Source organism: Mauremys reevesii, linkage group 5 (assembly GCF_016161935.1).
Source record: "Mauremys reevesii isolate NIE-2019 linkage group 5, ASM1616193v1, whole genome shotgun sequence".
Taxonomy (NCBI): Eukaryota; Metazoa; Chordata; order Testudines; family Geoemydidae; genus Mauremys; species Mauremys reevesii.
Window position 1 is genome coordinate 73919169 of NC_052627.1, and position 15460 is coordinate 73934628.

The following is a 15460-nucleotide window of genomic DNA, read 5'->3' on the forward strand; positions in this document are numbered from 1 at the left end:
GCAAACAATAAAGAGAAAATTGGATAAATAAATAAAATAACAGAACATTTACTGTGGAGAAATAAATAAATTATAAAAACAGTAGTATGTTTGCATTTCAGCATTATGGTGATGGGTGCAATAATAGATTTTTTTAAAATAGCTCCTAAAACAATCTTATTGAGGAGTAATGTACACAACACCCCATGAATTGTGACTCTATTTATGGTCCACAAGACTGACACAAAATTTAAAGTGTGTTTATGTTCTGAAAAAGTGACTCTGTAAATCTGGCCCCAAGAGATGGCAAACACGAAACCGAACATGACATTTTTAACAAGGGTATTTAGGTTCTAACGAAGCACATAGGTACCTAACTGGATTTACAAAAGCCCTAACTCACTTAGGTGGGATTTGAAGAAGTGCCTATCTGTTTATTTAGGAACGTACCTCAATATCTTTTTAAATCTGGGCATTAGTTACTCCAGAACGAATGTATCCAATTTACAAATAAAAAGTAACACAGAATTTTTTGTTCTTTTTTTACATCACAACAATTTTATTTTTAATAGGAAAGACACGTAATTGATTGAAACTATTTCTAAACATAAAATTTTCATGTACAACATGTTGTGTTTCAGTGGGACAAAGCACTCTCAGTTGCACCAGGTGTTTCTATGAAATACTGGAAGAAGCTAATGCAAAGGTAATTGCTCAATTGTAACTTATAATATGCATAAAATAAAGGACCAAGACAAATATAAATCATCAGTACTAGTAAAGTAAACTGCATCTGGCATCTTTTTCAACATTCCAGTGATGTTTCTTTTACTGTTCATTAGAACTTGTGATGGAATGAGTGAGGATTTCAATAGGGATTCCATATATATATATATATATAAAACGTGGAACATTTTAAAACAGGGGTTGGCAACCTCTGGCACGTGGCTCGCCAGGGTAAGCACCCTAGAAGGCCAGGCAAGTTTGTTTACCTGCCGCGTCGGCAGGTTTGTCAGACCGCGGCTCCCACTGGCCGCGATTCGCCGTCCCAGGCCAAAGCGGCACGGGCGAGGGATATGCTGGCCGTGGCTGCCAGAGGTTGCCGACCCCTGTTTTAAAACTATATTATTCAGTAAGTTTAAGGGTTGGGGGAGAATCTGTGATGAGGCTTGAAATCTTTTAATGTCGTGTCTTCGTGGGAGAATCTTGTATAGCTTGTAAGGATATGTCTGCACAGCCTGGGGCAGTGAGAGGCTGAACCTGGGTTGACAGACTTGGATTCGTGCTACCAGGGGCGAGTCCAGGCACCAGTGCGCCAAGTGCGTGTCTGAGGCAGCAAGCCGTGGGAGGGCGGCCTGCCGGTCGCCATGAGGGCGGCAGTCAGGCTGCCTTCAGCGGCTTGCCTGCAGGAGGTCTGCCAGTCCTGCGGCTTCACTGGCAATTCGGCGGCGGGGACACCGAAGGGGCGGGACCAGTGGACCTCCCACAGGCATGCTGCCGAATCCACGTTAGCAGCGGACCTCCCGCAGGCAAGCCACCGAAAGCCGCCTGCCTGCCGTGCTTGGGGTGGCAAAATACATAGAGCCGCTCCTGCATGCTACCATGCTAAAAATAGCTGTGTAGATATAGCAGTTTGGGTTGGATCTCCGCTTCTGAAGCCTAGAGCGGGGGAGGGGAGGTGCTTCACAGCCTGAGCTCCAGCCCTAGCCACAACTTCAAAGTGCTGTCTACGCAGCTATTTTTAGGTATGATCCCAAAGCTGTCAACCAGGCTCACTGCCTTGGGCTGTATAGATACACCCAATGTCTCTTGGAGTCTGGCAAGGCAGATGGTTTTAATGATCTTTCTACTGCTAGATGTACCACCGGGGTGCTATAAATATATCTAATACCAAATAAAACTAAACAGCCAGGTCATTTTTAATTTCATCTAGGAGAGCTGACCAGTTAATTCAGGAGGAAAATGATGATGTTATCCCATACTGCATAGCTACTGGTGATGTGGAGAAACTAGTCACTTTTTTTACTTCAAGAGGCCAACTTAAAGAGGCTCTGCTTGTTGCACAGGTATTATTGCTGACACGGATATTGGTCCATATTTATCATGAGCTAATGCAGCATTTCTCAAACTGGGGGTTCCAACCCAGAAAGGGGTCACAAGCTATTTTAGGGGTCACGAGATAAAACAAATATTGTCGGGAGGAGGGCAAGCTGGAGGAGGAGAGGGGTACAGCAGTCACCACTCTGCAACCACCCAGCTCTGAAGACAGCACCACTGCCAGCAACAGCGCAGAAGTAACAATGGCAATATCACGAGTATGCTCTTATGAGTATGTACAGTAATTTGCTATCACTTTGGCGGGGGGGGGGGGAGAGGGTGTCATCCCAGCTTGAAGTATTTTCAAAGGCGGGTCCAGCAAAAAAAGTTTGAGAACCCCTGAGCTATTGAGTAAATACTTTTGGAGAGGGGGGTAAATTTAGTTAGTCATTGCTGACCTTTCAGCATTAAATCTGAGATTGTGCGTATATTTAATAGGTCAGACACGTGCACTTCTGTTAAATGGCCAAAAATCCCAATCTCACGTGTCACTCAAGTATTCAGCTGGCCAACTCAGACTTGGAAACAATGAAAGGGGTCTCATATTTATACATGGAAGATTTTGTACATGGAAGTCATTGTACATGAGATTTTATACATGGAAGTCATTGACAAAACTGCCATTGATTTTAGTGAGTATAGGATTGGGCCCCTGTTACGATAATTCTGCACTGTTCTATTGCTGTCCTATCTTTCAGAGGATCTTCACAACAAATCGTGTGATTAATGTAAATACAAAAAAAAAAAAAAAAAAGGCAGGATAGCAAATGTGATCAATGAAACTATGCAGCAAAGTGCTAAAAATGTGCTCCTAAAGTTCAGAATATTGCAGAAAATACACAGTTTTAAATATCTGACTTTGTTAATGTGTTCAGTGTGACTAATAGGCCAACTTTGAAAATATTTGTTGCCCATTTTTGCCTTCTTTGTGCCACCCCAAATTTGTATTTGAGCTCATGGTGCAGAAGGGATGTAGTATTGTGTCTGTAAAATGGTGTTTAGAGGACAGAATGTTTTGCCTATTTTTTCCGCTGAATGTCAACTCTCTCTTGCTTTATTCATTGCAAGTGGTATCCATTGATTTTAAAGAGCTTACATGCATAAATAAGTAAGTAAGATTGCCCTAAGGCTTTATCTTGGGCCTGACTACCCTAGAATGCTTTTGTGGTCTTAGCTTAAATCATTGTGAATTTTTGATGCATGTTTTGTTTTGTTTTTTAAAGTCCCATGTTCACATTGCTTTTGTTCAATAGTTATATTCTGCTGAGGAAAAAACTTGGATGTATACTTATGCACAGCCCAATTATTTTCCTTGAACCTTAAAGCAATACAGCTAGGATTGTTGTTTAGCTCTGGGAAACATCACCATGAAGCTTTTGCTGTAGTTCATAGCATTGTTGGCCTTTCTTGTTTCGAGGGCTTAATCAAATAACAATTGTAAGCAATAAAATCACTAAAGGCAATATTGAGCATTTTGACTCAGCCCTGACTGTGTAGTTGCATATAGCTGCATTGCCCCAGGTGAAGTCCAGGAAGGAATTGTCACTGAGTCCTGGGCTGCTCCTGTCTTACTCCAGGTGGGAAGTAACTTTTTGCAGCCCTGAATTTTCACAGGCATCCACCCAGGGGCGGCTCTACAAAGTAGGCTGCCCCAAGCAGCACGGAGCGCTGCGCCGCCCTTCCCCAGTCCCGCGGCGGGTCCCCTCTTCCCGCGGCTCCGGCATCCTGGGGAGGGCGTCATTTGGCTCCGGTGGAGCTCCCGCCGGCATGCCTGCGGCAGGTCCACCGGAGCCCGGTACGAGCGGACCTGCCGCAGTCATGCCTGCGGGAGCTCAACCGGAGCCGCGGGAAGACGGGACCCGCCGCAGGCATGACTGCGGCAGGTCCGCTCGTCCCGGGCTCCGGTGGACCTGCCGCAGGCACGCCGGCGGGAGCTCCACCGGAGCCAAATGACGCCCTCCCCAGGATGCCGCCCCAAGCGGGCGCTTGGCCCGCTGGTGCCTAGAGCCGCCCCTGCATCCACCTCTGCTGGCAGGCGTATTGAAGAGCAGAGCCATGGCTCTGCTTCTTCTTCATTCTTTTCCTGTCCATTTGCTTCTAGAAAAGGGAGCATCCATCATATTTACTTGGGCCTGAAATGTGGGAAGACCTCCTGCAACTGCAGTAGGGATGTGGGGTGGGGTGGTGGGTGGGGTGTCTTTTTTCCTCTTACTCTCCTGCATGGCTAAGAAGGTCCTGGGAACAGAGTTGCTGTAAACTAGTTTATTAGTTAGAATGTTTCCTTTACTGCCCTCAGATTTCAAAAGGGATTCTGTGTTAAATTGTCTGGTTGAAAAAGTATTTTATGCTTGATGGATTAATTTGTTGGTTTCTAGGCAGCTTGTGAGGGAAATATGCAAATCTTACAGCTTTCAGCCTCAAATGGATCTTCAAATCCTGATGGAAATTTGGAAGATTACAATGAGTGAGTCTACAGAGAAGTCACTTCTTAAGTTTTTCCATAAATTTTTTAGTTCAGAGTATAAAGCACTCAAGGACAATAACTGCACTGGAAGTCTTGGTATTTGGATTTGACACCAGTAGTGTAGAGTCAGACACCAGTAGTGTAGGAAACAGACATTTGTAGTCCTCCATACTTAATTATTAGCAGACTCTGCATTAACTAACTGCTACTGCATTAACAGATCCCATCAGTGAATGTCCACTCCTGGCTTCAAATGGATTTTTCCAGATAAATTAGGCTTGAAATGCTTGTTATGACTACATTTTAGAGTTATTTAATACCAACAGAACTTCCTTAATTTTCATGACATTTAAAACTTTACTGAAATATGTTTTAATAAGTATCATCAGGTTAATTATTTCTATATTTCACATCCCTCCTCCCCCTGCCCCCGAAGGCAACACTGCATTTCACCAAAGAGGAATATGCCACGTAGTGGACACTAATGGCCAAATTTTCAAATAATGACAGCTGACATGCTGTCGCAGGGTCCACTCACTGCAGCTGGTGCCTGCTCCTAGCCACTGTGGAGAATCAGCTCTTCCAGGTTCAAGGCCCCCTTCTGCTGCTCGCTGCATGCCCTACTGCTACTCTCTCTCATGTGTGGTTTGCTCGACCAAACTCCCCGCTCCCAAGGAGTTAACTGTGCACTACCCTCAATAGTCCCAAACAACCTCCATTCACCCAGGGAGTGACTACAGACCACTTCCCTGCAACTCCTCTCTGTTATCAGCTCCCTGGCTTTATAGAAGCCCTACCTGTTCCTGTACAGGTGAGCTTCCCCTAATGGAGGCCAGATAGACCAATAAATCGATTAGGTGGCAGACTGGGAGAATTAAGGCTAAGAATTTAGCCTTAATTCTCCCAGTCTGCCACCTAATCGATTTATTGGTCTATCTGGCCTCCATTAACCCCTACAGGGAGAGTGTGGGGTGGACTCCCCATCAAACATGCCCACAAGAAAACCCATGAATGTACCCATGTTTGCACCTATATTGAAAAACATTAATTATTGAAAAACGTGTAATGCGTGCACAGCTGGGGATGTGCAAGTGCAAGCACAAGTATCTGTTTGCTTGTGCAGTTATATGATTTTCGTAGTCAGGGTTTTGAGCAAGCAGATGGATGTTCAGGTAAATTTGGCATGTACACAGTGAGTGACCTTTGAAAAGTGTAGTGCTGTTGCTCCAATTCTGAGGACAAATGTACAGCTATGTATTGATGTGCACATAGTAAAATCAGCATCCTGTAAATGCGCAGGTGCTTATTAGTAGTAGTACTTAGTATTTGTTAGGGTTCTCAAGTGATTAAAAAATTAATTGTGATTAATCACATTATTAAAAATATTAATCGTGATTAATCACACTGTTAATAACAGAATACCATTTATTTAAATTTTTTGGATGTTTTCTACATTTTCAAATATATTGATTTCAATTACAACACAGTACGAAGTGCACAGTGCTCACTTTATATTTATTTTTGGTTACAAGTATTTGCATTGTAAAATGATAAACAAAAGAAATAGTATTTTTCAATTCACTTCATACAAGTACTGTAGTGCAATCTCTTAATGGTGAAAGTGCAACTTACAAATGTAGATATTTTTGTTACATAACTGCACTCAAAACCAAAACAATGTAAAACTTTGGAGCCTACAAGTCCACTCAGTCCTACTTCTACTTTCAATTGGTATTCTATTGTTTAATAGTGCGATTAAAGCTGCGATTAATTGCGATTAATTTTTTTGAGTTAATCGCATGAATTAACTGCGATTAATTGACAGCCCTAGTGTTTGTATAACTTGAGGAGCACTAGTCATGGACCAGAACCATGCTAGGTTCTGTACAAGCACAGAACAAAAAGATGGTCTCCGCCCCAAGGGGTTTACAATAACGTGGAAATATACATTTGTGTTTCTAGTCCTCCACTTTGATGCAGTCAAAATCCAGGATCCAAAAAATAGGTTGGTCAGATTATGTTGCTGAAGTCTAGTGCTGTTGATAAGATGAATAATCATAATAGAGTGGGTCAGTAACTTCTCTGGTTGAGTTGTTAGTGTGCTCAATCACATTTGGTTCCCTTACTTATAAAGATTGCAGGTGCTTTCGTTATTAACTTTAGAAGTGTTCTTGCAGATTTCCTGTTTTGTTGTTACAGACTCCTCCACAGAGTCAGTAAAGAACTGGCAGAGTGGTATTTCCAGGATGGCCGTGCGGTGCTTGCAGCGTGTTGCCATCTAGCTGTTGAGAATATTGAGGTAATATTTTTTCTTTATTCTGTACAGAGGAAAAGACCAATATTAGGTTATTTTTTATATTGCAAGCTATAGCATTTTCTAAAACAGACTACATTTATGTAATTTTAAAAATATATTATTTGCATTTAGTATGACTTTTTATTCATTCTCATTGATAGAGTGAAATCCTGGCCCCATGAAAGTCAATAACAAAACTCTCATTGACTTCAGTTTGGCCAGGATATCACTTTTAGGCAAATAAAAATTATTTTATGTAATATTATATGAATAAATATAAGTTTGAAATATTAGTGTTTACTATTTGCTGTGTTGCCCCAGTAAGAACAGGGATCTTATTGTGCTACATGGTGTGAAAACATACAGGAAAATACAAGACTTGCACTCTAAATAGGCAAGACAGGCAAACAGTAATAGACAACATATACACAAAATGTTAAAAATACATTTATTTTTGGTTAATTTTTTTTTAATTTACCTTACTTCAAACCATCACCATCATCTCTCTCTTGCTCTGTCCGGGTGCTCCACCATTGCTGTACCATTGTGTCCTTTTTCCACTCTGGCCTCCGCACAGAAATATATTCCAAGATAGCGGGCGATGAGGAGAGAAAGCAGACAATTAGGTGGTGCCTATGTTACAGCGTAACTAGAAGTGTTTAAAGGTCTTGTGGCCTCTCCTATCCTTTGCACTCCTTGCTGGCACCTCAGCTGCTCTTTACCCCAAGGAGAGGGTGGGATGAGGATGGGGAAGCTCATACCTCCACTCTAAAGTCTCCTGGGCTCAGGAGCAGGGGGCAGCATGGCTTCTCCCACCCCCTGCAGTCTGTGCTGGGAACTGACAATAGTAGATTCTATTGAAACAATGTTCATTTATATTTGTTTTCTAGACTATTTGGCAGGACAAAGGATGATGTTAGAGTTTGTGCCAAAGGAAAGCAGTTCTGTTCATGAAAAAAACAGAGATATGTGGTAGACAATTATTGAGTCCTCTCAGAGGCAGAACTTTTAAGTTTTAGTTTATTTTATTAATGCATGTTTTGTCACTCTGTAGAAAGCGCAGTCTCACAAATGAATGTAACATGCTAGTCACAGTGAATCCTAAAAAGTGCTTGTGTCACTTACTGATATGATTTTCTTATTGAGCAAGCTTGCCATGGCAAACCTGATTCGTGGAAATGAACTGGAGTTGGCAGTCAGTGTGGGTACTGTCTTAGGAGAAAGTGCAGCGCAAGCAACACATTATGCTCTAGAGTTACTAGCAAGAAAATGTATGACAGTAACAACATGGTAAGAATTTCTTACTCCAAAGAAGATTTTTTTCTAACAAAACACAGTTGTTATAACTGACAGAAGTCCATAGGATGATATGAATAAAGCTATCATTTGGAATCCTCTGTAGCTCTATAAGACAGACTCAGACAGAAATGAGATACAAATTGAGATATCATTTAATATACACCAGGTAGAGATGGTGAGATCTGGAACATTTAATGCAGAGAACTAGTATGCCAAATGAGATATAGGCCCTTATACTGAAGTTTTTATTCAGGGAAACCTATTAAAGGCAGATGGAGTTTTACTTAAACAAGAATAGCAGTATCAGACCGGTAATGCATAAAGAACCCAAATGTTCCTTAATTCCTCATTAATCTCAGAAAACACACACACACACACACACCACACAAAATACGTAAGCAGATGCAGTGTTTCCACAATGATTACTAAACTCTTAACTTGTATTTGAACAGGTAAAGCTCCTTCACTTGCCCCAAATCAAGAAATTAAAACTAATTTAATAAAAGTGAGTGAAAATAGTCTCTTGGCAGAAGAAACTTAACAAAAGTCAATTGGAAGAAGTAAGGCCAAAAACGATCCATAGGTGAAGAGTGAACAGCAGCTTAGATAAAAAAAAAATTGTGATATGGTATTTAAAATGATTGTAAGGCATAAACACCCAGGAGGGAGAGGGGTAATTTAGTATGGCACTGGAAATATAGCTAGGAGAGATGAGAAGTTAAGATCCCACAGAATTGCTGTTTGACTTCCCCTAGGAGAGGCCATGCCTTTGTGTCATCCAGCGGAAGTTTCACAAGGTTCTGTATTACATTGTCCTCCATGCATTGGTTTTACTGTGGCAGGGTACAATTTTGGCTTATCGTTCTGTGATAGAGAGCACAACATATAATGGGAGAAAAAGATGATGCCATGTGCAGGAACAGCTTTAGGCATGATTTTAGGATTTGTATTCTGTTTAGAGAAATAGGAATTAATGTGGGACAGTCAATCTGTTTTTAAAAGGATCTAAGTTTTAGTTTTGCTGTCAAAGTTGGTATTTGATCACCCAGTTAAAGAGACACCAAGAGTAGCCTAGTTGAACTCCTTTCCACAGAAGAGTAGGTCTAGTTTAACCAAGGAAACCATTGCAGGAACATTGATTGCATAAAATGATTGGTTTATGGCTCTTGTCTTTACAATGGTTTGGCATGTCAGCACAGCAAAAATTTTGAAAAAATTGATCTGGCATGTCCACATGCAACACATCAAATAGTAGTTGAATCTCTGCATTCTGAGATTCCTGGTGATTCTTATTCTGTAGGACACATGATCATTGTGGGCACAGTTGCTTTTGTGTAAATTGTGAACAAGCAACACTGCAGGCAGAATTAGGAAGACAGATGAAATGGTACAATTCTAACACTTGTAACTTTCCCATGCACACTTAGGGGTTGTCTACACAAACAATTAGACTGCTACAAAGCTGAGGCTGTGAATCTATTCTGCACTCACCTGTTTAGGTCTAACTGAATGTTCCCTGATGACAGGTTTCAGAGTGGCAGCAGTGTTAGTCTGTATCAGCAAAAAGAACAGGAGTACTTATGGCACCAGAGACTAACAAATGTATTTGAGCATAAGCTTTCGTGGGCTAAAACTCACTTCTTCGGATGCATGCAGTGGAAAATACAGTAGGAAGATATATATATACACAGAGAACATGAAAAAATCGGTGTTGCCATACCAACTGTAATGAGAGTATTTAATTATGGTGAGCTATTAGGTGACCTGTTATCAGCAGGAGAAAAAAAATTTGTAGTGATAATCAGGATGGCCCATTTCCAACAGTTGATAAGAAGGTGTGAGTAACAGTAGGGGAAAAAATTAGCATGGTCATTATACAAAGTAAAAACTGTTTCCCCCTGCTAATTTTTTCCCCTACTATTACTCAAACCTTCTTATCAACTGTTGGAAATGGGCCATCCTGATTATCACTACACATTTTCTTTCTCCTGCGGATAATAGCTCACCGTAATTAATTACTCTCGTTACAGTTGGTATGGCAGCACTCATTTTTTCATGTTCTCTGTGTATATATATATATCTTCCTATTGTATTTTCCACTGCATGCATCCGATGAAGGGGTCTTAGTCCACAAAAGCTTATGCTCAAATAAATATGTTAGTCTCTAAAGTGCCACGAGTATTCCTTGTTCTTTTTGTATGTACCATGATCAGGGCTGGCTCTGGCTTTTTTGCTGCCCCAAGCAAAAAAAAAAAACCAGACCTGCGGGGTGGCTGGAGCAGCGAAGCAAAAAAAAAACCTGTGGGGTGGCCGGAGCCAGGGTGCAAACATTCGGCTAGTGGGACTCCCTGCACTGCAAACGTGCCCCAGGCAGTGGAGTGCACGCCCCGGCTAGCAGGGGGAAGGGGTAGGGAGTGGAGGGGAGAGAGAGAAGGGGGTTGGCCAGGGCTTCCTTCAGCCAGGGTGCTCACCACTCGGCCTCTCCTGCCACGCTGCCTGCCAGGAGGGCTCTGCGCCGCTCCGGTCGGCGGGGAGGGAAGGACGCGGGCTGCCGGGCTTGCTGCAGACCTGGCACCAGCTGGGGCAGACGGAGTGCGCAGACGGCTCCCAGTAGGGTGCTCCCATCCTCCGCGCTGCTGCCCCCTACAAAAAAAGGGGAAAAAAAGAGCGGCCATGCCGCCCTAGGATTGGACGGATGCCGCCCCTTAGAATCTGCTGCCCCAAGCACAAGCTTGCTTGGCTGGTGCCTGGAGCCGGCCCTGACCCTGATGATTCACATTAGCAGTTCATTAGCCCACTTTGATCTAGTCTACTTTGAAATGGGACTAGCTGAAAGCATTCTAATAAACTGTTAATGCATGTCAGCAGGGTGCACAGGAACAGTGAAACCAAAGAAGGGTAGCAGGGTAGATTCACACCCCATGTTGCCACATCTAATTGTTCATATAGACAGACCATTAGAAGAAACCATTGCATTGAGCTAAAGACCTCATCCAAGTTAATACAACCAATGCTTGTAATATTCCTGGGACAACAGTTGTGTGTACATTGTATAGTCTTTGTAAACTCAGTGTTCAGACTTACAGTTGTTGCACCAATTTTTAGCCAGACACTGCTGCAACACACTTCACCACCCCTTTCAGATACTTCAAAATAGCAATAGTAAATACACCTCTACCCCGATATAACACTGTCCTTGGGAGCCAAAAAAATCTTACCGCGTTATAGGTGAAACTGTGTTATATCGAACTTTATCATTAGAAATCTTTACTTTTCCATAACTCAATCTAAATTTAGAAATACCCACTATTCTGAAACACTCTTATTTTGCTATAGTGCATTTCTCAGAATACTGGAAGATCCCTGATTAACTGATAATGAAATAGGTTATTGATGGAACATTTTACTATACATTCGTCCAGTGGTATTCTCTCAAAAACAAACACAAAATATTTTGGGGAAATTATTTTGAATGTTAGATAATCTCAGCTTAGTTTTGGTTTGTGCCTATCACCTCCTACCACTCCTAAATGGCACTTATTTCCCTTAGATGAATCCTAATAATATTTATTTATTGAAAGCTTAACTCCTACTTCACTGGCCTCAGCTGCACTATTTTTGCTAGATCCTGAATTTCTTCTCAAGATTGGTTCTTGAAAAACATTTCAGGTAACACAGTTTTGGATGACAGAGACCTTTGTTTTAAACAGTTATTTTCAATGTATGGTCTCAACTAACTTCTACCAACTTTTTTTTAAAACAGTTTTTCCCTAACTACTTAGGCCAGTACATGCCAGCAAAGCCATGTTATGGAAACACTTTTTAGGAACTGATCTTGAAAGCCATTTCAGGATCCCACAAAGGTTGTATTCTGGATATGGCTTCCGTGTATCTTAGAAAATTAGCTATTATACGTTGAATGACATAAGCTGATATTCCAAATAGCTTGTTGATTTAGTTTTGCAACGGGGTTTAGAATCAAGCCGTTGGTATAATTTGCTGCTGCTGTTTCCCAAAGCCAAATTTATAGTCTCGTTGGAGTGGTAGTGCTGTTTATTCATTAATTTGTCCCCTATTTAGTAAACAAAACAATTTTTTTTTGCTCATTACTGTTTCAATATCTTCCTTTTAGCTTTCCATCTCTTGGATACAGGTACTTTGTTGTTTCTAAAGAGAGAGATTCTAAAAAATCCATTGAAGCTCTATGATTTTGGCATAGACTAAAAATAACCTTAAACTATGTTCTTTGTTTTTTTTCTAGTATTGATAAAATATGTATATAAATGTTTTGAAGAATGGTAGATGGGCAGAAGTTGTTTGCAAAGCAACAATTCACTGACATTTTCAAGTGACCACATAAACTCTGCAAGTGAAGAGTAAACAAACTAGAAGAATAAAAAATATGGGGATTTGTATCACTCTGTCTCTCTGTTTTTAACTGAATGCACATTTAGGGTCCTATCTTAAAGGTATTAGAACTATTCTAAATCAAGTAGAGCTGGAAAAAGAAAAAGCACCCCTCACTGGAAGGGAGTGATAAGAAAATGCAGAATAATGACTAGGACATGCCAGCCTCCCTATTCCCATTAAAGTATATAGTGCCAAAATTCAACAAGAAGGCATTGCAGCCCATTTGAGGAGCATTTGAACCTAAATGGCCCTTTTCTCCAATATGAGTTAGGGTATGGCTACACTTACAAATCTGCAGCGCTGGTCGTCCAGCTGTGCAGGGCCAGCGCTGGTGTGTGGCCACATTTGCAACATTTGCAGCGCTGTTGGGAGTGATGCATTATGGGCAGCTATCCCAGCATTCAAGTGGCAGCAACGGTGCTTTTCAAAAAAGGGGGGTGGGGTGGGGTGGGGCGTAGTGTGACAGGGAGCGGGGGGAGAGAGAGAGTGGATTTTTGGAGCCAACACTGTGTGTTAGCTTCCTGACTTGAAAAATCAGAACATGTTCCCGATCCCTTACCCTTAACTCTTAACTGCAAACAGCCTGCAGCCAACACGACTCCCTTTCTCCCCTCTGCCCCCGCTGTTTCTGTCAAGCCTACACTCACTCCCTGCCTGCCTCATTATCTCATTTGATTGTTCACAGATTGATCACAGCAAACAGGAGCTGTGTTTGTAGATAAACAGCTCCGGGATCAACGGAGCTACAGAGCTCGGAGTTCACAACAAAACAAAGAGAGGCTGCATAACAAAACAAAGAGAGTAATTTATAAAAGCATTCTGGGATACATCCTTATACCCTGGAGGCCAATCACAGCGCTGGTGTGTGGCCACACTTGATGACCAGCGCTGCAGCACCAGCGCTGGAATCCTTATTCCCCATGCTGAGTGAGGTGTACGGCCAGCGCTGCAGCGAGGGAGTTGCAGCGCTGGAAGTGCCCTGCAGGTGTGGCCACTTACTAATTGCAGCGCTGGTGGAGGCTTTCCAGCGCTGCAACTCGCCAGTGTAGCCATACCCTTAGAGTGCAGGGAATGAAAGGCACTCTTGCTTCACCTCCAGGTGCATTATGCTCTTTGGCTGATGGTAACAGTCCAGACATATACTTGATGTTCTGTGGAAGAGTGTGTGTGTGTCTGTGTGTGTGTGTGTGTGTGTGTGGAGAATGGCCTCAATCTGCATTTGCTTGAGGCTAAATTGTGCTTTTCCCCCTATTTCCCATAGGTGTCACTCCTGCTTCCGTTCCTGTGTATTCAGTCCTGGCCTAATTAATGAATAATTACAATTACTGGCAAAACAAATGTGGGGATCGTAGACTCAGGAACATCAGTTAGAGATAGCTGTGCTGATGAAGACGCTAAATTTTATGGCTAACAGCTACATTCCCTGGGTAACAAGTGAAGTGTTGTTCAAACCTGGAGTAGTGCCTATTTGGTGCTTGTAGTGGTGCAAGGAATAGGCACAGAACACTGGGGAAAGAGCAGGAGCCAGGATAAGGAAGTATTGGGCACTAAATAAAATAATTGTTTAAAAATATTGCGGTGTTAATTATTTCTTAAATAAATATTCCCTATGAGCTTTTTTTTTTACATGAGATGAAGTAAAAATAATCGAGGATGTATTTTCAGCAGTGAGATTCTCGTAAATGGCAAATCCGTCTGCAGTGGGCTGAAAATGTATCCTTGCTCTGTGTTTTGAAATCCCATCTTGTAATTACAAGACACTTTTCAGTGAGTTTTAGTGCTGACTAATGTTGATTTCATTAAGTTCTGGGAGCTTTGCACCTTACCAACTTCCTGGAGTTGAACTAGGGCAAAAAGAGGCAGTCCTCTCCTCATAAGCTGTTATTACTGGACTGATCCCCCCTTTCCATTTCCCCAGCAACAACACATATTTCTTCAGTGTAAGAGGAAAGGCGAGTGTAAAGAAAACAGTCCTACCTCTGACATTGCATCTCCACCATTACATGTCATTGAGAGTGACTGCCACATTTTCTGTTTGCACAGGGACTTGGCAGCAGATCTTCTCATGATGACTCCCAATAACGAACTGCAGTTAGTAAAGCTATGTGCTTTCTATCCTGGATCCACAGCAGAGATAAATGACTTACATGAAAAGGTACATTTAAGGGACCTTTATTAATAAAAACAAACATTTACTTGAATAGTAAAATGAGGTTATGTATCAATTTGTTTCTTAATATGTAGATAAATTCATAACACTTATGAATATTATTTTGTATATTAATAGTATTTTGTATTATCAGCTCTCATATCCATTTTTGTTCTGTGTTTAATCTGCATAAGGCTTTTACCATCAGTTTATGCACAATAAGAAATGTGTATTTGGTTTCTGGTATGCTATAAAGGCAGTTTGATGTAATGACCATCAAACTGGACTGGGACTCAGGAGACGTAGGTTCTATTCCCAGCTCTGCTACTGGCCTGCTGGGTGACTGTGGGTAAGTCACGTTCACTTCTCTGTGACTGTTTCCACATTTATAAAATGAGAATAATGAGATTTACCTCCTCTATAAAGCACTTGGAAATCTGCTGATGGTAAGAGCTTGGTGGTGGCTGTTCTTATGTGTGCAGTAGCAAACTAAGGCCAGATCCTCTGTCTATAAGAATCTGGATTCCCCCCAGGGTAGAATGTTTCCAATTGCTCATTGTCATAAGAGTCGCTTGTAAATAGGGCTTATAGTCCCCTTCTCTCTGAAGTCATATTAAAGAATCCCTCCTTCCCCCACTACCCTGATCTCTGTGGTACTGCATCTGGTGCCCACTGGCTCCTTTGCCTGGCAGACTTCCTCTGTAGCCTGGAAGAGTCTCCTTCCTCTGACTGCTTTGTTTTTGACTCCAACTGCTCATCTAGTGAC

General features: G+C 41.8%; 1 protein-coding gene across 3 annotated transcripts in view; it reads left to right on the top strand.

The window, feature by feature from the left end:
- The window catches only part of WDR17 (WD repeat domain 17), a 107013-nt gene that overhangs the window by 82937 nt on the left and 8616 nt on the right, over positions 1-15460 (top strand). For 2 of the 3 annotated variants that reach the window (XM_039542258.1, XM_039542257.1), the window contains 7 exons: positions 621-685; positions 1913-2045; positions 4452-4540; positions 6740-6839; positions 7987-8126; positions 12268-12288; positions 14589-14700. In XM_039542258.1, the coding sequence (XP_039398192.1) occupies positions 621-685; positions 1913-2045; positions 4452-4540; positions 6740-6839; positions 7987-8126; positions 12268-12288; positions 14589-14700 (660 nt within the window). The remainder of the gene's footprint in view (positions 1-620; positions 686-1912; positions 2046-4451; positions 4541-6739; positions 6840-7986; positions 8127-12267; positions 12289-14588; positions 14701-15460) is intronic. The other variant, XM_039542256.1, reaches the window with a different exon arrangement.